General features: G+C 36.4%; 1 protein-coding gene across 3 annotated transcripts in view; it reads right to left on the bottom strand.

The window, feature by feature from the left end:
* Positions 1–7,900, bottom strand: part of LOC135211192 (open rectifier potassium channel protein 1-like) — a 113,467-nt gene extending 105,567 nt beyond the window's left edge. The window contains exon 1 of one of the 3 annotated variants that reach the window (XM_064244406.1): positions 7,476–7,893. In XM_064244406.1, coding sequence (XP_064100476.1) covers positions 7,476–7,617 — 142 coding nt within the window. In that variant the 5' untranslated portion in view covers positions 7,618–7,893. Of the gene's footprint in view, positions 1–7,475 lie in introns of all 3 variants that reach the window. The other 2 variants (XM_064244408.1, XM_064244407.1) reach the window with 2 other exon arrangements.
* Between the last annotated feature and the right edge of the window lie 16,246 nt (positions 7,901–24,146).

Consider the following 24,146-nt stretch of genomic DNA (forward strand, 5'->3'; position numbering starts at 1 on the left):
TATTCTTGTGTCATCTGCGAAACTACTCACTACCGAATCCTTAACATTATTGTCTATGTCTTCAATCATAATAACAAACAGTATTGCAGCTAACACCGTACCTTGCGGCACACCGGATATTACCTTGGCTTCATCCGATTTCTCGTCGTTTGCAATAACTATCTGTTTTCTGTTGTGTAAAAATTCTTTTAACCATCTTCCTACTTTATCCACGATATTGTGTTTTCTAATTTTCTTCGCCAATATATTATGGTCTACTTTATCAAAAGCTTTTGCAAAGTCTAAATAAACCACATCTGTTTCATTTCCGCTTTTCATATTTTTGAATATGTTTTCACGGTGGACTAACAGTTGGGTTTGTGTACTTTTTCCGGGTACGAAACCATGTTGTCCTTTATTAAACAAATTATTTTTTATTGAATGTTTCATAATATTTTTCTTCATTACCCTTTCATACACTTTCATAATATGTGATGTTAGACTCACAGGCCTATAATTACTTGCCTCTAGTCTTTGATCCACTTTTGAAAGTAGGGGTAATATATGCTAATTTGTGCTCATCATATATCTTGCCTGTATCTACACTTTGTCTTAATAATATTGCAAGTGGCTTTGCGATAGAATGAACTACTTTCTTTAACAAAATAGCAGGAATTCCATCAGGCCCTGCAGCAGCTCCATTTTTAATTTCATTAATAGCCTGCACAATATCACATTCATTAATATCTATGTCAGCTAAATATTCACTAATTTTCATCCCTTACTTCTATATCATTATCTTCATTATCTATTCTAGGGGTGAATTCTCTCTTATATCGTTCTGCCAGTATGTTGCAAATTTCCTTTTTTTCATTCGTTAATCTCCCTTCAATTCTCAGAGGGCCTATTTCTATTCTTCTTTTATTCATCTTCTTCGCATATGAGTATAATAGTTTGGGGTTTTGCTTGATATTTAATAGGGTTTTTTCTTCCAAGTCCCGTTTTTTCATTTTCTTTTGATTGTATAATCTTTTGTTCTGCATTTTCTATCTTACTTTTTAGCTTCTATAAACTTTCCATGCATTTTTTTCTTTTGCAAGACCTTTTTTCCACTTTCTGATTTTCTGGAACAAGATCCTTCTGTCTCTTGGTATGCATGAATGATGTTTACTTTTCTTCTTCGGTATATATTTTTCCACTATTATCTCCAATATTTTATATAATATCTCCGTATTTACCCTTATGTCATCACTTACGAAAATGTTATCCCAATCTTTGTTTAATTCTTCATTAATTTCTGACCATTTTATATTTTTACTGTAGAAGTTGTATTTTCCATATCCTTCCCACTTTTTCATTTCTTGCTTATCTCTATTTTCACTTGCTTTGGAATGAACTGTTAATTCTATGACATTATGGTCTGAAATACTCGCATTATAAACTATTATTTCTTTAACATAATTCATCTCGTTCACAAATACTAGGTCTAAAGTATTTTCCTTTCTTGTTGGCAGGTGATTTATTTGTTGAATGTGTATTCTAGTAGCATATAATAGCTTTTCAAATTGCCTCTTATCTTCTGCACTACTATTACTCTCTTTTTTATATGTATAAGTACAACCACAATCTCCTATTCGTTCTTTCCATTCTACGAAAGGAAGTTGAAGTCACCAGATAGGAGAATAGTCCAGTCCTTGTGATTTCTACATATATCATCCAATTTTTCAATTATTAAGTCAAACTCTTTAGTATTAGGAGGTCTATATATTACTATGTTCATCAATTTTTCAGATTCAAATTCTACCGCTATTAGTTCACATTCTGAGTTACTATATTTCTCATATATTTTTCCTTGTTTTTTGTCTTTCCCATATATTGCGGTTCCCCCTTGATTCCTATTTTTTCTATCTGATCTATAAGTTTGGAACCCTTTTATTTGATCATCATTCCCAGTCTCTTGGGAATACCAGTTTCACTTATATTCATTATATCTATTTTCTTTTCATTTTGGGTTAGTTCTTCTAAGTACTCTATTTTTCTTTTTGAGTTACTCGTAACTAAACCCTGCGCATTCATCACTATGATGGTTTGCGTGTTTTCTCCTTCATTTAATACTGATAGTAATAAGGATTTTCCCATGTCTCGTTCCTGTTCTGGTATGTTGTTCTTTTTTTCATTTCCAGAAATTCTGACATTAAAAAATCCAACTTTTCCATAATATTTGATCTTCCTTCATCATAATTATTCATTTTGTGTCTGAATCTGCAATTTTCTCCGTTTCTGCAATATCCTCTTGCATAATAAATACAGTTATTATCTCTTGAGTAGAATTTCGGAGCTGATGCTTTGAAATTTTTTGCTGACACCTCTGCATATCTCATTGGTGGTTTGCTTTTCTCTTTTACCTGATATTCTTGATTTCTCTCTTTATTTGTTTCTTTCTTATTTTGGATTTTATTACTTGGTTGGTTATTTATTTGATTATGATTCATGGCTACAGGGTGCATATATTTGCATTTTTTGTCGAACTTACATCCTTTTCCTTCTTTTAGGTTTTTACATATTTTTTGGATGCAGATCTCTGCAATTTTCATCCCCATGAATCATCCCCATATCCATCTAAGTAATGCACATTTACCATATATTTCATAGTTTTGACATATCTTAGGATGTTTGTAGTAACATCTTTCTCCAAATCTGCAATTCCCTCTTTTCAAAAGGTTGCAGATTTTGTCTTTCTTGTCTATTTTTTCCTCTTTCCCGTCATTGTATAGATCTGGGTAGAGCCTCTTCGGATTTGCTTTTCTGTTGTCATATCGTAATTTATTTCTTCGTAGTTATGCTGCTTTATTGCCTCATATGTAGTATCAATGAGTATCTCTGCATCCATACTTTTATCTTGTTCTTTGTTTTCCTTATTTTTTTTCTGTCATTTCATTTTTGTTTACTTTTCTTCCGTTTTCCTCTTCTTCTTTTTCTTCTTCTTCTTCCTCTTCCTCTTCTTCTTCATCCTCAACTATTTGTACATTCAATCTTGATTTAATAACATTGTCTATCCATGATAGACATGTTGACAAAAAATTCTTGTATCTTTTCTCAAATCTTGTATTACCTCAGCACTGTGGATGGGTCGGAATGTTGCATGCAGCACATTTTCTGATTAGGTTTTGTGGATTGACTATGCTATACCAAACCTTACACAGTTTGGTATAGCATAGTCGGACAGGAGAATGAAGCTTTTCAGTTCAAAGAAATGTATTTTAGTTCTTAGTGTTTGGTGAATGTGAAGAGCCGTTCTAAAGCAGACACGCCCAGCAAAAACCCATCTACCAGTTACGATCGTCCAAAGTTAAAAAACATTATTTAGTGTCGTAGATTAATTCTATATATATATATATATATATATATATATATATATATATATATATATATATATTCTTAAAAAATTACAGTAGATGCACGAATACCACAGGTACATGATAGGTAGAAAGTTAAACTAAGCGCTTTCGCCTTTATTCAGGCATTGTCGAGACAAAATATATGCATATATATATATATATATATATATATATATATATATATATATATATATATATAGATATATATATATATATGTGTGAGTGTGTGTGTGTGTGTGTGTGTGTGTGTGTGTGTGTTCTTTTAATGTATCCAACAGTGCACTGTGGCGATAATAAAGTCCATAAAAAACACTATATAGACGTTGCAACTATATATTTCATTTTACCAGTGAGCAGGGATACAGAAGTATTTGAAGTATATGATTACAACACTTATCCTACTTTTTCATGGATTTAGTGTTTATGTGTGTGTGCGTGTGTTCGGATGTGTTATGTACTACATAGTCTAATTAGTCTGAAATTTGGGAATCCAATTTACGTTAAATGAACTTATCGCTTTGAAGCAATTAATTTTTTTAAAAAGTATCTTCAATTTACAGATGCATTTGGAAATTATAAAAAGTATTTGTGTATATGTGTGTGTATACTATGTATTCAGACATACATGCATACATACATACGTACACATAGTGCCTCCTTTCACTTATGGTATAGGAATTAGCCCCATCCAGTCTCTTCTACAATTCACAAGCAGTTCGGATGCCATTTTCATGTCTTTTCAATATGATTCTAATGATCTAAAACACTCAGTTTTCAACGGACCAAATCCCCGTAGGTTTGTATTGCTCTCAGTGCACCTCACGGGGTACACTGTAGCCATTGCGAAAGGTTTCTTTGCAGCGTATCCTTCGGCCCCTAGCTGCAACCCCTTTAATTCCTTTTACTGAACCTCGACTCATATTATCTTTTTTCCCGTCTTGCTGTCCACCCTCTCCTAACAATGATTTCATAGCGTAACTGCTTTGAGGTTCTCTTCCTGTTATACCTTTCAATCCTACCTACTCCCAGTATCCTTTTTTAGCGCTGAATGGCCTCATAGGTCCCAGTGCCTGGTCCTTGACCTAAACTCAATATTCCATTCCATTCAGCAGACGAAGTATCCTAGCACGATGATACAGTTCAAGGGGTTTTTGTATCTTTTTTTTTGGACCATGATAATTAGTTTTACACTTTTTATGGACCTTGACAATTAGTTTTACACTTTTTATGGACCGTGATTATTAGTTTTACACTTTTTATGGACCTTGACTATTAGTTTTACACTAATGATAAGATCTTAAGACATTCCCTCGTTTTTCTTACTTCTTGGGACAATAGATCTTCGCCTTATCTTGAAACTGTTGCATTTTATCTTGATTTGTCAGTTGATCAAGGTCGGTAAGCGATCAGTGACTTGTGCTGCCACGCAATCCCAGTTTGTTGTGAAAAAAAATCATCTGTAATTATTCCTGTTTCCACGATCGTTAGATTGAATTTTTCCGAGATCAATAAATCGAGGGATATCTCATTGAGTCTTTTTTTTATTTCGGCACGAGGAGAAACAGCGTCTAATAGTTCATTTAAGAGTTCGTTCAGGCCTTAGATTTTATTTTCTGTACAGGGGCAGAAATGTCGTTTAAGAACCCAGATAGTAACCAAAGGAGACAGAAGAAACGATCAATTTCCCTTTCGAAATGTGGTAAGTTTTTCTGGCAGCGGAGAACAGTACAATAATTCCAGGCGAGTGATATCTCCTGAACAGGAAGTTCTAACAATTACGAATGGTGCTCCTATCCTGGAAAACTGGAACCCAGTCAGAAAAATGAGAGACAGTGGAGAAGCATTAGGACTGTACAGTAATAATCCAGGTTAGTCTTGTGTCTTGAACATGAAGTTTTCCTGACAATTACGAACGAATTTCCTATCCTGGAAAACTTGGACGACTTGCTGCTTTATTCCTTGCATAGCATCTTATAGACCCATATAAATTGTATTTTTTACAAGTTTGATTGTTTTATAAGTTTGATTGACCGTTCCTGGAAGCTGATGGTTATAGCAAGAGTAGGAATCTTTCTTGCGTGAGCTAAAGAGAGGACACAGCTCTAAAGTCAAGAGGCTCCAACCGTCCCCCCTTACCCCCCAGAATAAGAGGGCCAAGCAGTCATTGTCTCAAGTGCTGGTATTGACTTTGTCCTAATTGACTGCCTTGGCCTTTGGATCGCAGGAATGTTGCCTATCTGTCCCCGGGGACCGTTTTTTAATACTGAACCCCATTAGTCAGTTTAAAGGGCAGCCATCTTAGGTTTACGGTGAGAAACGACCATTCAAGGGTATTGTCGTGATATTTTGACATTGTAACGTGTTACTGATATTGATATGAACATGAGTGCAATGCCTCTTACTTCATTTAGTTCCAGTATCTGCTGTTTATTGCAATACTTGCTTTTTTTTTTTTTTTTTTTAGTTTACACAAAATTCGTGTCATGACCTTTAATTTGGGTTACAGATTTTGTGGATATATATATATATATATATATATATCATATATATGTGTGTGTGCGTGTGTAATATATATATATATATATATATTATATATATATATATATAGATATATATATATATATACTCTATATAATTACATTATATCAAATATTAACACAGAAAACTGACTTCATTAGATCATCTAAGCCATCGTGGTCGAGAATGTCATTCCATCCAAATGACATTTCGAATCATGAAATAAAAAAGCTCTCTCTCTCTCTCTCTCTCTCAGATAAATTGAACCCATGCGTCGACCCGGTCCTCATGGCATGGCCCACATAGTGGGGGGGACATTTCGGAAGTGGCATCCAACCACCAACATGAGTGACGATATTGGCCTGACTGCATATTGAGCCACCGATCACAAACGAGGAAAAGAAAGGAAGGCCTTTGTGAAACCGCTGATGCTTTAAATCTGATTGGACTTGAAGTATGATTGGACTTAAAGTCTGATTTTTTTTTAAACCTGATTGAACTTAAAGTCTGATTGGACTTGAAATCTGATTGGACTTAAAATCTTAAAAGACTTGAAATCTAATTAGACTTAAAATCAGATTTTACTTGGAATCTGATTGGACTTAAAAATCAGATTTTACTTGGAATCTGATTAGACTTGAAATCTGATTGGACTTAAAATCAGATTTTACTTGGAATCTGATTGAAGGTAAAATCTGATTGGGTTTGAAATCTGATTGGACTTGAAATCTGATTGGACTTGAAATCTGATTGGACTTGAAATCTGATTGAAGGTAAAATCTGATTGGGTTTGAAATCTGATTGGACTTGAAATCTGATTGAACTTGAAATATGATTAGACTCAAAATCTGATGGGACTTAAGATATGATTGGACATAAATTCTGATTAGACTTAAGGTCTGATTGGACTTGAAATCTTATTGGACTTAAATTATGATTAGGCTGAAAATCTTATTAGACTTAAAATAAGAAATATATCTTATTAGACTTAAAACCAAAGCTTTGTTGATCCCGTAGGGTGGTAGCGCCGTCGGTACACCTCACCCAGTGCACTGTAGGCATTACTTAGGTTTCTTTGCAGCGTCCCTTCGGACCCTAGCTGCAGCTACTTTCATTCCTTTTACTGTGCCTCTGTTCTTATTCTCTTTCTAACATCTGGCTGTTCGCTCACTCTGAACAATTCTTTCAAAATTATTTTCAGGCCTGAATGACCTCATACGTACCAGAGTTTAGCCTTTGGCCTAAATTTTATATTTCACTGAAAGTGGTTCACTGTGCTACGCCTCGGCAAGTGTAGAATAGCTCATCACAGAAAACTTGCTGAGAACCGGACAGTTAACAACTTTTATATATATATATATATATATATTATATATATATCTATATATATATATATAATATATATATGATATATATATGTGTGTGTGTGTGTGTGTGTGTGTATATATAAATAACCAAATGTAGTACCTCCAGTGTGTAAATACCGGTGCACTAAGTATGCCCAGAAGTTATTTAATAAAACCGTGATTTTAATAGCAGTGCGAAGAAAAGTTCAGGTAAGTGAGAGGGTAAAAATCATACCTTTTAGCCTGGTCCATTCTCGAAGTTCATTGACATGCAGTTTCTCTGAGATTTCGTACTCGATGTGCATGAACGTGATGGCCCCGAGAACCAGAAATGCAGCGTACACGATGCATAGTATGAGCGACTGCAAGGAATTCATTTCCAGTCGGTATTTAGTCTCAGAGTGGAAATTCAAAAGTCAGACTGCTCACGCGCGCCAGAAGTAACCGACAATTCAAACGATTTCTCTCTCTTGACGCTACTCACTCTCGCGTCACCGTATACACGAGTATACATTGAATTAATTTCATAGACGTACAAGTATGTTTCACATTACGGTAATGTTTCTCATGACGGGAAGGGATCTTACTCGACGGCTGATTTTATCCAACTGCAACCTGCTCGCACCTCGGTATACGTCGAGCGACTGAGCCTCCGCAAGAGGACTAGTACTACTCCACTACGACTTATCACGGCAAAACCGTCAGCGGCTGAGGCAGGAGGCAGGAAGGTCACTAGTTTCAATCCCTCTCTCTTCTCTCTTTCTATCTCTCCTCTCATCTCTCGTCTCTCTCTCTCTCACTCTCGATCTCTCTTTCTTTATTTTTTCTTGTCTGTTTGCTCCATTGCCTAGTGATTGCTGACTTAAATCTTGCGATATGAAGACATCGTTGAGTGCGGATTAAGTTATTTCTTCTTAGAATTTAATTTTGTTATCAGTTTTTCATATACATATATAACTGGTTGGCCTTTTCTTCGTCTCCCATACAACTGGAAATAAAATCTAGAGAAATATTTAACCAAAAATGATTCCTGGTCAAGTTTTAAAAGGTAATTCCAGCAGAAGCATCAAGCTCGTAAGGACAATGAATGAATGAAAGTTAAATCATCAGATGCCCATAATGATGAATCCGGGCAGGGCATCATCCTTCAGAAGCGGGTATCCTCCACTTTCTCTCGCTTCCTCTCCATTCCGGTTGGTTTGTGTCAGAGAAAAATAATGAAAAACCACACACACACACACACACACACACACACACACACACACACACATATATATATATATATATATATATATATATATATATATATATACAGGGTGATCCAAAAGTAATGGACAGTATAGATGATAACATTTATTTTGAGATTATATTAACAAATACAATTACATTTTTATAAACGATTATTACATTTACAATAAAATTTTATTGTGGATATATATATATATATATATATATATATATATATATATATATATATATATATATATATAATATATATATATATATCCACAATAAAATTTTATTGTAAATGTAATAATCGTTTATAAAAATGCAATTGTATTTGTTAGTATAATCTCAAACTAAATGTTATCATCTATACTGTCCATTACTTTTGGATCACCCTGTATGTGTATATAATATATATATATATATATATATATATATATATATATATATATATATATATATATATATATATATATATATATATATATATAAATATATATATATATATATATATATAAAATGTTACGGAGTGCCAAGTATCTGGTTACCATTCATCAATTGATACCTCACAAAAGCCAGACACCTGAACCCTCATCACAGGTATTAAACGACTGAATACTCTAAAGGCAACAGTGATCCCTTAACAACTTACCAGTATTGCAGAAAATCAGACTAAGTTCATCAAAACAGGTGTGAGGTAATCTTGTAAGTAATTAAATTAGTCAAAGGGCACCACTCCATCAACAACTTTAAAACTCTAAGTATTTCCCTGATTTCAGAAGTCTAAGTACTTCCCTAGTTCTAAGTCACTTCAAGTAAATTGAAGGAAAGCAGATCAATTACCACTCTGTGTTTCTACCTAACATAAATATAATCAAATACAAATATACTGGTTAGAAATTAAATACTTATAAAAATTTTAAATACAAAAATTTATTATTAAACTCAAATTTATAAGTGAAATTCACAATATCAGGGAAAATTACTGTTACTTGAAAACAAAGTAAAGTTTAATTAATTCTTGAATCAATTAAGTAAAATTAAATCAAAATTAATTTATCACAAAATTCAACAAGTCTATCTTGGAAACAAACTTGGCTTGCCCAATATTATCAAGTAACTGATCTATAAGAGGCAAAGGATAATTATCAGCAACACTGATAGAATTTAGCTTCCTATAATCAGTACACATCCTAAATGAACCATCTGGTTTCTTCACTAACACACATGGAGAACTGAAGTGACTTGAACTGGGTTCTGCTAATCCATGTTGCAGCAAATGCTCAACTTCTTTCTTCAAATATACTGGTATAAAATAAAGAAAACACTTATAAAACTTTAAATACAAAAATTGATTATTAAACTCAAAATTTATAAGTGAAATTCACAATATCAGGGAAAATTACTGTTACTTGAAAACAAAGTAAAGTTTAATTAATTCTTGAATCAATTAAGTAAAATTAAATCAAAATTAATTTATCTCAAAATTCAAGAAAATTAATTCAATTGAAATTCAAAAGTGTTAGGCAATAATTGAAAATTAGAATTTAATTCACAAGTGTCAAACAATAATAAAACTTGAAAAGAATTCTAAGTAAATGCGAATTAATTCACAAGTGTTAAATTTAATTAAATGTGCAATGATTAAGCAATGAAAATAACTAAATCAATTAAATTGTGAATGTAAATGAAAATACAGAAAAATGTGGACAGTATCAAAATAAAAAGGCACACTTCAACAAGAAAAATGAAAAAATGCACAAAATGAAACAAACACACACAAAAATTTGCAATGTGTAAAAGTTTAAATCTTTTCACTCAAAACATTGAAACCATCAGATTTTACCAAACCACTGTTACTATCCGTTATTAGTTATTAGTTGCAACTAATAAAAATATAACACACTTTACCTTTTTGGACACCAACTTCTTTCTTTACTGCAGTCTGTTTTACACTTTCACAAAAACCAGGCGCCGTTACAACAACAATGTTTGTTCAGATTCCACAAAAAACACTATTTAACACTAAATACTAAATAAACTCTAAGAAATATCAAATTTGAAATTCTCAAGTTACGAGTGACCAATTTACTTTACGTTAATATAATCTCAAGGATGTCGAGGGAGAGAGAGAAATATGAACGCCTCGAGTATCGAAGATGTAATGAAATTCCCTTCCTTACAGAAGCTGGACAGGGGAGATAACACAAAACGTTTTGGCACAATTCTTTCTAGAAGCTTCAAAATCTTACGTAACTTTACATACAAAATGTGTAACCTGTACGTGGCTTTGATCAAAGACATACACGTATGAGACCAGTCTGTTAAAAAGACATGTACTCGACTCGATCGACCAAAGCAGAAGCCCCTTATCTTACTTGATGACAGATTCTCAAAACACAAATGAAGTCTCGAGCTCGCTTATCAAACATGTTGACAGATTAGGAAAGCAAACAGAAATCTCCAGAGTTCCTCTAATCTCAGTGCTGACATAATAGGAAAACAATCGAAGTTTCGAATGGACAAAGAAAATGTCCAAACAAACTTAGCTTTGGGACTAGTTAAGTCTGTCAAGGGAGCTACTACGGCTGAGAAATTTGGGCAGAAACGACGATAGAATCCAGCCATGCCTAAAAATCTCTGTAGCTGTTTCCTGGTAGTAGGTGGGGTAGCCTTACGGATACCTTCTACATTAGCATTTACTGGAGCAAGAAGGCCTCTCCCAACTTCAAACCCAAGATACTGTACAGTTGCCTTTCCAAACTCACTCTTCTCTAGGTTGACTGTTAATCCTGCTTCTTGTAGTTTCTTGACAACTTTCCTCAGAATCTTCAGATGTTCTTCCCACGTTGTAGAGTAAATCACGGTGTCATCTAGGTATACACCTACTCCTTCTATTGATCCTAGCAGTTGATCCATCACTCGTTGAAATGTTGCGGGTGCATTCATCAGACCAAACGGCAGAACAGTATACTGATACAGTCCAAAAGGAGTAATAAAAGCTGACAGCAACTTGGCATTCTCATCAAAGGGAATTTTGATAATATCCTTTCAACAAGTCTATCTTGGAACAAACTTGGCTTGCCCAATATTATCAAGTAACTGATCTATAAGAGGCAAAGGATAATTATCAGCCACACTGATAGAATTCAGCTTCCTATAATCAGTACACATCCTAAATGAACCATCTGGTTTCTTCACTAACACACATGGAGAACTGAAGTGACTTGAACTGGGTTCTGCTAATCCATGTTGCAGCAAATGCTCAACTTCTTTCTTCAAAACATCTCGATGATATTGTGATAAGTGATAGGCTCTTTGCTTGAAAGGTTTTCCATCTTCTTGAATCTTGATTTCATGCTTGGTCAGATCAGTACGTCTAGGCACATCTGCAAAAATTTCTGGAAAACTTCTAATTACTTCACTTAAGTCTTCACCTTGTTCAACACTCAGGTGTTTCAGTTTATCCTCCAAATTTTCCAAAATTGAAGAATTATTCATCTTGCTTGCAGCTCCCAATTCGTAGCCATCATCATCTTCTGTAGATAAAGTTGTTTGGGTTACTGACACAGTTTCAGTTTTAGTTTCTGAGAAATTGGGTTTCAAGAGGTTCACATGTATCTTCTTTTGTCTTCTTCTTCTTTCTGGTGTTTCAATCACATAAGTTCTACCACTCAACTTCTGAATTATCTTGTAAGGACTTTTGAATTTATTAGTGAGGGGAAATCTCTTGACAGGTAAGAACACTAACACTTGTTGACCACTACTAAAACTTCTTAGCTTAGCCTTAGCATCAAATCTCCTTTTCATTCTCTCTTGACTCATTTTCAAGTTTTCTAAAGAGAATTTTCTCATCTCTTTCAACCTTTTCCTTAAGTTCTTCACATACTCTCCTTGGCTTTCCTCTTGATTTTCTTCCCAATTTTCTGCAAGAATCTTCAATGGTCCTCTAAATTCTCTTCCAAAAATCATTTCATTAGGTGAACATCCCATAAAAAAATACTTTGTCAGCATAGTTTTCAATGTCTGGTGGAACCTTTCCAAGGCACCTTGAGTCTCTGGATGATAGGCAGTGGATAACTGTTGTTCCACTCCTAACAAATCATCACATCCTGGAATAACTTTGAAGTAAAGTTTGTTCCTCTGCCACTTTGTACTATTTCTGGTATACCAAACTTTGAGAAAAACTCCACAAGTTTTTCAGCAACTATCTTGGCAGATATGTTTCTAACAGGGATTGCTTCTGGATATCTTGTCACAGGACACATTAATGTTAACAAATACTCATTTCCTTTCTTTGTCTTCGGCAGTGGTCCAACCATATCTATAATCACTTTGCTAAAGGGTTCTCCTCTAACTTCTATAGGTTGTAGGGGGGCTTTCTTGATGGTTTCATTCGGTTTTCCAGCTATCTGGCAGGTATGACACTCACGACAAAACCTGCTAACATCTTTGTGAATTCCAGGCCAGAAAAAATATTTCATAATCTTCCTGATTCCCATATGTCCAGATTCATGAGCTACTGCAACCACTTGCTTTCTCAATGGATATGTAATCAAAATTTGATGATATTCGCCCCATACAGCATCTCCTGGTATATCTGTAGGTCTATACTTCCTCATCAGCAAACCTTCCTTCAGCTAATAACAGGTAGGAGTTTGTTGCATCTCTTCTCGATTAACAACTCTGAAGAACAAATCAGGTAACTATGCATCCTTCTTCTGCAAGTCCATTAGCTTCTCTCTTGTCAATTGACCAACTTCAAGGGTTGAATTCTCAATATCTGCTAACTCAGCTACTGTAGTTTCACTACTGTCTTCAGTAACACTTTGGCTACTCGGAGTCTCTACAGGAACATCAGGTTCTTCTTCTTCGTCGTCGTTGTCTTCTTCATCTTCTTGGGAAATCTCTTCTTGGTCAGCACTGTGGGAAACTTCACTTCCCTGGAATAATTCTTTCTAAGCACAAAGATCCTTCACTTGATCCTTCTTGGGTGTGTAAATCCTCAGTTTCTTCACTTACAGTCGTAGTCCTCTTCATACTTCAGGTAGTTACGCAACTAGGAAACAGGTGGGAGTTATTCTTCTCCAACTCTACTGTAGGACTAATCCTCAATGTTGTCTGTCACTACAGGACAATAAATGGCAAACCACCACAACTTCATTCCCCAACAGAACATGTACACCTTCCACAGCCAGTGAGTCCTTTACAAGAAAATCAACATTCCCTGTCACATGACAGGTGTAAGCGGCATATAGGAGTTACTTCCTCTCCTCCTATACCCTTCAAAATAACTGAATCTCCTGTGAGACTCTTCTCCAACTGAGGGTGAGAACCACGCACTACCACACTATGGTTACTGGGGTAACTGTCTTGAAAAACTGGATGAGGATTTCACATTAGCTTGCTGAGTTGTATTACCTTGTGTACTCTTGGTAGTATCACTTGTAGGTTTCCCATTAAATTTGTTCCTGTTATTTGGATAAGACTTAAAACCTGGGCGTTGTTGACTCTGGTACTTGACATTGTAAGTATGTTTACTACTGATTATATTGTAATCTTCACTCAGTGTAGCAGCTTTGTCAAGTTTCTTCACCTCTCTCTCTCTCTCAAATAGGCTCTTATATTTTCAGGAATTCCCTTAAGATACTGTTCAAGAACAAGTAACTCTTCTAACTCATCAAAAGTTTTGACTTTAGCAGCTTCTACCCAACGTTTGAAACACCCTCTCACTTTGTAAGCATAATCTAAGAATGTTCCCTTCTCATCTTTTCTTAAATTTCTGAATCTTTCATTGTAGTACTCTGGGGTCATCTGGTAAACTTGTAGCACACTGCGTTTAAATACCTTGTACTTAAATGTAGTAGTCTACACTGATCAGCTGTTAAGGCTAGATAAGCACTTCTCCCTTTACCAATCAAGACACTTTGTAGCAAAACTGACCATTTATCTTCTGGCCATCCCATACATGAAGCCACTTTCTCAAAGTGATCAAAAAACTCATCTGGAGCTTCTTCAGTAAACTTAGGGATAACTTCTGTACTCTTACTACCTCAAATACAGTCTTGATTACCTTGGTTAGGGTTAGACGGTGTTACAGGTAATGTGGATCTAGCTCTTATCAATTCCATTTCCCTTTCATGTCTTGCGATTTCTCTTTTATCCTTTCTCTTTCCTCTTCTGCTGCTTTTTCTTCTTCTCTTTCTCTTCTTTCTTGTTTTTCCCTGTCTATTCTTTCCCTTTCAGCTTGCATTATCTCTCTTTCAGCTTGTATTTTCAGCTTAATCAAATTCTCTTCTGCTTTTATTCGTTTAAGCTCTAACTCTGCATCACTTTTCTCGTTCTTTTCTGCTTGCTTATTTATGAGATCAGCACGTGCTACATTCAACAACTCTTGAGCCAATTCTAACTCATCTTCATCAGTTATTCTACCAGAGTTTATCAATGATTCCATAGCAATACATCTTATTTGTGCCTTTACCATACTAGTAGACACATAACCACCACATGCCACTGCTAAAGCGCTCCACTGTGCCTTAGTCAGAGTGGTTTCAGATAAAACTTGGATGGAAGGGGCTGCTAAATATTCCTGAACCTTGAACTGAGCCATTTTCCTCTAAGTTATCAACTTACAATTCAATATAATAAATGCAAAACAAAAACTATATGGTCACTCTCCTAACAAAATATATCCCTAACACCACCAGTATATACTAGAGTGATAATGAAATCTGCTTTCCCGGGTCTCTGGGAACCATTAATACATGTTACGAAGTGCCAAGTATCTGGTTACCATTCATCAACTGTTACCTCACAAAAGCCAGACACCTGAACCCTCATCACAGGTATTAAACGACTGAATACTCTAAAGGCAACAGTGATCCCTTAACAACTTACCAGTATTGCAGAAAATCAGACTAAGTTCATCAAAACAGGTGTGAGGTAATCTTGTAAGTAATTAAATTTTTCAACAACTTTAAAACTCTAAGTATTTCCCTGATTTCAGAAGTCTAAGTACTTCCCTAGTTCTAAGTCACTTCAAGTAAATTGAAGGAAAGCAGATCAATTACCACTCTATGTTTCTACCTAACATCAATATAATCAAATACAAATATACTGGTTAGAAATTAAATACTTATAAAAATTTTAAATACAAAAATTTATTATTAAACTCAAAATTTATAAGTGAAATTCACAATATCAGGGAAAATTACTGTTACTTGAAAACAAAGTAAAGTTTAATTAATTCTTGAATTAAATTAAGTAAAATTAAATCAAAATTAATTTATCACAAAATTCAAGAAAAATAATTCAATTGAAATTCAAAAGTGTAAGGCAATAATTGAAAATTTGAAATTAATTCACAAGTGCTAAACAATAATAAAACTTGAAAAGAATTTTAAGTAAATGCAAATTAATTCACCAGTGTTAAATTTAATTAAATGTGCAATGATTAAGCAATGAAAATAACTAAATCAATTAAATTGTGAATGTAAACGAAAATACAGAAAAAATGTGGACAGTATCAAAATAAAAAGGCACACTTCAACAAGAAAATAAAAAAAAAATTCACAAAATGAAACAAACACAAAACACAAAAATTTGCAATGTGTAAAAGTGTAAATCTTTTCACTCAAAACATTGTAACCATCAGTTTTTACCAAACCACTGTTCCTATCCGTTATTAGTCAACCACTGTTCCTATCCGTTATTAGTTAACCACTGTTCCTATCCGTTATTAGTTATTTGATATTAGTTGCAACTAATAAAAATATAACACACATTTTTTGGTATACCAACTTCTTTCTTTGCTGCAGTTTTGTTTTACACTTTCACAAAAACCAGGCGCCGTTACAACAATGTTTGTTCAGATTCCACAAAAAACACTATTTAACACTAAATAAACTCTAAGAAATATCAAATATGAAATTCTCAAGTTGCGAGTGACCAATTTACGTTACATTGATATAATCTCAAGGATGTCGAGAGAGAGAGAGAGACAGAGAGAGATGTTAACGACTCGAGAATCTAAGATCTAATGAAATTCTTCTCCCTTGCGGAAACCGGACTGAGGAGATGACACAAAAAACGTTTTGGCACTTAACTTTGCTATTAACGGAGGCCGGGTGCCACCTTGCACTGTGCTGTCTAGCTTGCACCAACACGTTGCAGGCTCACTGCATGCCACAAATGGCACCGTTCCGGAAATGATACGTTCACTCCTTTCATGGGGTTCGCTTTACCTTTGGGAATGACTCCGTAGGGGGTTAGTGCCGTCAGTGGACCTCATTCGTGCACTGTAGGCATTACTTAAGGTACTTTGCAGCGTGCCTTCGGCCCCTAGCTGCCAACTACTTTCGTTCCCTTTACTCTACCTCCTTTCATATTCTCTCTCTTCATCTTACTTTCCACCCTCTCCTAACGCTTGATTCATAGTGCAACTGCGAGGTTTTCTTCCTGTTACACCTTTCAAACCTTTTACTGTCAATTTCCATTTCAGCGCTGAATGACCTCATAGGTTCTTGTACTCGGCCTTTGGTCTAAATTCTATATTCAACTCACCTCAACCTTTGCGAATGGACGCTGGATGGTGGGTGACTGTCCCTAATAGGGTCATCTACTCCTTTTGGATGAACCAGGGGTCAAGGCAGGTCCGTGTAGATAAAGCAAACCATGATGAGTGGATTGAGCTCCGTGTTTTTTGCCTTTGTTTGTGGGGTCTAGCAGTGCACCAGGCCATGACCTGATTCTGCAAGGTCTCAGCAAACCCTTCTGCTTTCAATCCTTTTGAGACCCCATGGTGGTTCCCAATTATTGCTGTTTCAACATCTCCGTTGTTCTTTTAGATTAAAGCAGCCTTGTTCTGGCCCAGGCTCTTACTCTAGGGCAGCCCATACTCTCTAGCAACTCCTGTCACGCCAAGCACTTGTCGTGATATATCCTTGCCGTCCTGGGAGAGAGGTTGTAAGGACTTGGGCCTTGAAAGTTCTGAGACGTGCTTGGACTTCTCCCTCTTTTCTTCCTCATTATTATCTCCACCTCTTCTTCCTCTTTCACTTCACCTTATACTTTGACATCCCTATCTCCGAACAGGTGGAAGCAAGGTGGGAAGACCTGGAAAACAACATTCTGATATATAAGTCCCATGTTGGTTGTCAGTTCATTGTTAAAAGGTTACTCTTGTTTGCACCATGTTTCACTTCTGTTGTGTCCTGTTCTTTATCTATGTTGTTTTCAGACATAAGGTTTGACCTCTAGGTACGTAGTAATGAAACTTACCTATATTCTTGAGGCTTAACTTCCCTGTCAAGTTGATGAAATGCTTTCTGAGGTCAGTTTTCGATAAACCTGTTTGTCTTGAAGTGATGCAGACATTTATGAGTTAGGGGTTTTGCTGAGATTTGGTGTTTCAGAATACATCGTAGATCAGCTCATAACTTGTGTCCATCACTTCCCTTGAATGATATGAATGAGTGGCCCATTCTGAATATGTTGACCCTTTTCCCAGACGTTATACTCTCGTAATCTTTGCATTTCTTTCTCAACTACCGGTTTAAGGGCAAAGGGCAGAGCCCTTGGTGCCATAGTAGATTCACATCAACCGTGCATTTGACGTCTAGGCCAGTCCCTTACGACGCTCCTGATTGGCTGTTGATAAGCCAATCACAGGGCTGGAAACTCTCAGTCTCTGGAGAGAGTTCAAATGGGCAGGATGTATGTTCCATCTCTCCTGAAAGACGTATCCCTCAGGAGAGGTGGAACATACGTCCTGCCTATGTGAACTCTGTGGAGAGACTGAGAGTTTCCAGCCCTGTGATTGGCTTATCAACAGCCAATCAGGAGCGTCGTAGGGGACTGGCCTAGACGTCAAATACACGGTTGATGTGAATCTACTATAAGAACTGTGGTATTATATCAGTATTAAAGTCAGAATGTGAGGAAAACGTATTTACTTTTAAATTTCACAAGCTTTCCTAAAATACTGTTTAAAAGTTGTAACCAAGAAAATAGGTTTTCGATGATTGGTAATAAGCTTTAAAACTCCTCTAAGGCAATCAATGTTCTTGAATGGCATCACACAATAGTCACGCAAATTTCACATTTTTTTTCCTTACATTGCTCGGTAATCTTAGTACGAATCGGTTACGTGCTCGACTACCGATCTCAGGGTCCAACTTCGATTCCCGGTTCTGCCAACAAGGAATCAGAGGAATTTATTTCTGGTGATAGAAATTCATTTCTCGATGTGGTTCGGATCCCACAAATAAGCTGTAGGTCCCGTTCTTAAGTAACCACTTGTTTCCTAGCCACGTCAAAATATCTCATCCTTCGGGCCAGCCCTAGGAGAGCTGTTCATCAACTCAGTGGTCTGGTTAAACTAAGATATACTTCTTAACTTTGGTAACCTTAGTAGATTCAACAACTCAAGTAACGATTATTTTAGCATTTCGAAATCATATCGCATGATTTCGTGGCCTCATGATGCACACTTTTTTTCACTACTTCATCTGACATAATAAACACATCTGCAGTTGCGTCTAAGGTAAGAATATTGTAATGAGATTTCCGTGAAGTGTGAGAGCCGGCGTGATTCTTCTTGTACTCATATTCACGTGACTCGCTTAAAACGATCAGTTTTGCTTATTTGCATCAAGAAGCTGGTTATTCCATTGTCATTTTAACTGTTTCGCCGCATAAGTTAATCTTTGAAGTATCCATTATCTTATCCGTAAGTATACTAATGTCATCTTAACTTTGCTGTTAAAGCTGAAATGACGTAAATATTCACTATTGTCAAATGCCCTTCCAGAAGCAAAGTTATAATTTTAGTTATCCTGCTATGGTTTTTTTCACGTTATGAGCGTTTAGTATAGCATTTTTCCTTTTTATGCCATTACATATATTTTTACTGATTTAGTTGATGTTCGGTGTCAGTGATTTTTGTTGTTGTGATGCCAGAAAAGTTACAGTCAATCAACCAATCAGTCCTGGACGTATGAACTTTAGTTGTCTGCTACCAAGCATTTCCTGTCTAATCACCAGTCCAAAGTCTTGTTTTAAGAGCCGCTTGCAAATTAATCAAAACAGATCTTAAGTAAATAAATGAATAACATTTTTGTTTAGTAAAATCTCGGTTGGTTTACAATTGGATAACTGAGGACAAATGTAAAGTGGCACAGCTGGAGGGTTTGTGAGGTCTCAGCAATATGAGGAGAGCGAACGAACTAATTTTATTCGGTTGTTGTTTGAGATTAAGCTGGCCTTATGCCAGCACGGGCTCTTGCTCCTTAAGCAGCCCGTAGAACTTTATTCTTTGTTGTTTTTTTATTAAGCTAACTTTGTTTCAGCACGGGCTCTTCCTCACCGAGTAGCCTGTAATGTTTTTTTTTTCGGCAAATGAGGCTGTACATATAAGGCGGCGTGCGGACGGAAGCGTAGTGTCCGTCACGTACGCACGAACAAACATAAACAAAACGGACAGGGCCCCCGCTGTGAATGTGTTTCTTTACAGACGAAAATAATGAATAATATTACATAGAGGGAACGGATTCCCGTCATCTATACATCAAGAGAAAGGGCGTTAAATGCTCTACATTTTAGTTCCCGGAAGAAAAGAGAGGAGATAGGGATATACAGATTTTTGCAATGAAAGGGCGAACATTCGCCCGAATGTTGTCCTTACAGGCTACCTTATGTTTTGCATCAACACACTGATACCCGGAGCTTCGATGTCGAAGTGCCTTTACCAAGGTGAGGAAAGCATGACAGGACGAGGTGACCCTTTAGTGGGGTATAGTGCTGTCAGAAGGAACCAGGTGACCTCGTAGAAGGGTAGTGGCATCATGCACCTTACGTGGTGCACTGTAGGTATTACTTAAGGTTCTTCGCAGTGTCCCTTCGATCCCTCCTATCTGCAACCACTTTCATTCTTTTTACTGTACCTCCTTTCAAATTATCCGTTCTTACGTTCCACCCTCCACCAACAGTTGCTTCGCAGTGCAACTGAGAGATCTTTGTTACACCTTTAACCCCTTCTTCACTGTCAATGTCCGTTTCAGCGCTGAATCACCTCATTGGTCCCAGCGCTTGGCCTTTGTCCTAAGTTTCATACATAAATACAGTTTCAATTCAGGACGAGATGAGAAGCATGTTTTCCTCACTGGCTGTTTCGTCTGTTTGGGAAGATGAAGAAGAATGAGAGAGGAGGACTGAAGCCTGCCATTCAATTAATACATATTTCTTTTAAGGCTAAGCTGCCACCTCCAGCCCTTCTGAACACTAAAAATAATGACCAAGACATGAATGCCCAGCTAAAGACTCCAGGCATTCTTTTGAAGGATTTTTTTGGCCCCAACTTACTTTTGCCATCGTCATCCTTGGTTATGTCATGAACACCCAGCAGTTCAAGGGAATTTAGCCAGTTTTACTTGCAATATTGACAATCAGTGACAGGTAGAGCGACCTATTGGCGTACAGTTCCTCTCACTTTTACCCATTTCAAGTGCAGTGCGCTTCTGAGGTAACAACCTAAAAGGTTTCCTAATGATAAGCTAGAATTTAGCGGCGAAATTCAGACGCGCTGCTTCAGCCAAGGTAGTTTTAACAAAAGGAACGCTGGTTGCGAGGTCCACAATAATATTGCATGTGAAGTATAAAGTCTTTACTATCGATTAAAGCTTTATACTTCACACGCAATATTATTGTGGACCTGCAACCATTGTCATCATTTTCGACACTGAAAATTGTGCCCACTATTAAAAGGAACACTTATGTAAAACATTCAAACAGTGATTTTAGATAGGAAATGCTTATTATGCAGATTCAAACAAAGCTTTTCCCTTAAGTACGTCATTTTGCTCATCGTCAACACGGTCTAGGTATATTAGGTCTGACGACGCGCAGGCTACCTGGCTCGCAGTAGGGGGACATGACGTCACGCGAAACTTTTTTTTTTTTTTTTTCCTTCTGAGCCAGGTATATAGACATAAGTTTTACCATTAATGGAAAGAAAGCTGAAACTAGACCGTGATCGTCAAGGAAAGGAAAGTGGGTTCGTACGATGAAACGGTGAAGTCTGGTACTGCTCTATGAACAAAGGAAAACAACACACTACCGTTAATCGAAAGTGACCCCCAAGGGTTTTCGGGGATCGTTATCTAAGACTCATATTTCTTGGTGGGCATAATCTTTATGATATTTGCAATCTTGGGTTTATGTCTATGATAATCCCCTAGGGGCTTTTACTAAGCACCCCGCAAAGGTGGATAAGTACCGGATTATAACCCTTGGGGTGGGGTCACTATTGTAGGAAAGATCACAAAAGTTATCTAGGTCAGCAGAGTGTTTTTTCTGCCTTCATAATAACAGCAAATGAAAGACGCCTTCCTGATGGTATGAAGACGAAATAAGCTTCCGTCTGCCTGGGAATCTGGCAAATTTATACCAGGCATACACTATCCTGAACAAGAGGGAGAGCTACACAGCCTTTCAACAACTATTGAACAATTAGGAAACGAAAAAGTCATATTCTCCTTCAGCAACTCTCGTTCAAAGAGGTAGTTTACAGCCCATTCCAACAATGGCAGATGTGCACACACATTCCTAACATAGTGGGAACCGGCAATGAACTGTTTACTTCACACACGCACAACAGCAAGCTTGAATGTGTTTCCGACAACTTCTTTGACTTGACCTTTCTTAAACCTGCAGCCGAGTCCGTCCTAAGCTTTTAAGTTTGTACCTTCGCGTTTTAAAATTATTTAACGTATATATATATATATATATATATATATATATATATATATATATATATATATATATATATATATATATTATCTCTTCTCAAAGTTGTATAAGTGATAATTGGTTGTTACCTGAATATGGAAGAACCGCAAAATATTTCGATAACTCTCTAACCAGTTGTCCAACGCTCTCACCATTTACCCCTGATACACATTAGTCAAACACAGGTCAAACAAGTGAAAATTGTGCCCAAGTTTCTTCGATAAAATCGAGTTTTCTGTACAGCGTATAATCAAGGTCACCGGAAATGTATCTAGCTTTCTGTGGTCTCGGTTTAATGCCGTATGAGCCGCGGCCCATGAAACTCTCAGCCGGCCGTGGTGGCCCTTGTTCCGTTGTCAGACACACGATTATGGTAACTTTAACCGTATATAAAATCAAAACTACTGAGGGTAGAAGGCTGCGATTTGGTATGTTTGATGATTGGAAGATAGATGATCAACAAACCAATTTGCAGCCCACTAGCCTCTTTCGTTTTTAAGATTTGAGAGCGGAAAGAAAAAGTGATCTCAATAGCTTTCTCTTTTTCCCCGGAAAACTAAAATTGTGAGATAATAGAATTTGGCACGGAGTCATATTACGCTGAGGAATAGGCTTCCGCCACAGAAGGGAGTAGGAAAAAAGAAGCATAAGAATGGGGGAAATGGCGTTAATGTGGGAGAGTTACCACGCCCGTTGTCCCAAAGCACGCCACTTCTCATCTCACCAGTGGCGGATACAAGGCGAGGTGAGGGCGGGTACCTGGTTACGTGCCCCTCCCTGCCATGGATATGAATAATAGATCATTGTTTTCTTTCAGTAAATCATTATACGTAGCAAAGATCAGCTTAGTTAATGATTATTTCAACAACAACAACAACAATACTGCTACTAATGATATATATATATATATATATATATATATATATATATATATATATAAGCTTCACTGTCGACCTGGATTTGTTTGGTTTCGATGGTTCGTGCCCGGGAGCCGACAAGTCTCATATCGCCTAAAAATTCCCCTTCGGTTAAGCATATATGAAAATATATTAATTCCAAGGTAGAGCGAATTAGATGTTAAAGGACAATTGTAGGTCGATGTATGTATATAAATCACGGTAATGTGATACGATTCATATATACGTATGTATATATACATATATACATATATATATATATATATATATATATATATATATATATATATATATATATATATGAAAGAAGAATCATAGGGGTAGCAGACCCGCCCAACATCCAGGTTGAAGAGGTAAAGGCATGTCTTTCACAAGTGTCGTTTAATACACCAACGTTTCACATCACATGATGCATCCTCAAGGCTGGAAATTATATATTATGAATACTAAAACATCACTCACTCATATAAAAAATCTAAAAAAAAGCACAACAAATATTTGACATTTACAAATACAAATTAAAACGGGAACTCGAAAGGAACACCTGCCAAGGTAAGAGTTAAAAAGTGACTAAAAAGGCTGAGAAAAAGACTAAACAGAACGTGGAGAGTAAACAAACAGGCAGTTATGCTAAAAACAGTTGCGTGGAACAGGCAGTTATGCTAAGAACAGTTGTGTGGACGACGATTGGGTGTTTAGTGTTGGTACATTGGTCTTTATAAGAAGGGACTCAAGCACCATCAACTCGTCGTATCTATTTGCTGCTCCAATAATCTTAAAATCATTGATGTCCAAGCGGGCACCACAAATCTGATAGTGATTCCGAATATTAGATAATTCGGGATTGGACAATCTGCATCCTGTCCTAAAGCTGACACCTTGATGGGAGCAGAAACGGACCTTGAGAAGCCTCCTCGTACATCCAACATAAGTTCCCAGACTACATCTGGGACAGGTATATTTATAAACAATGTTGG

The sequence above is a fragment of the Macrobrachium nipponense genome, chromosome 4 (genome assembly GCF_015104395.2).
Source record: "Macrobrachium nipponense isolate FS-2020 chromosome 4, ASM1510439v2, whole genome shotgun sequence".
In the NCBI taxonomy this organism is placed as follows: Eukaryota; Metazoa; Arthropoda; class Malacostraca; order Decapoda; family Palaemonidae; genus Macrobrachium; species Macrobrachium nipponense.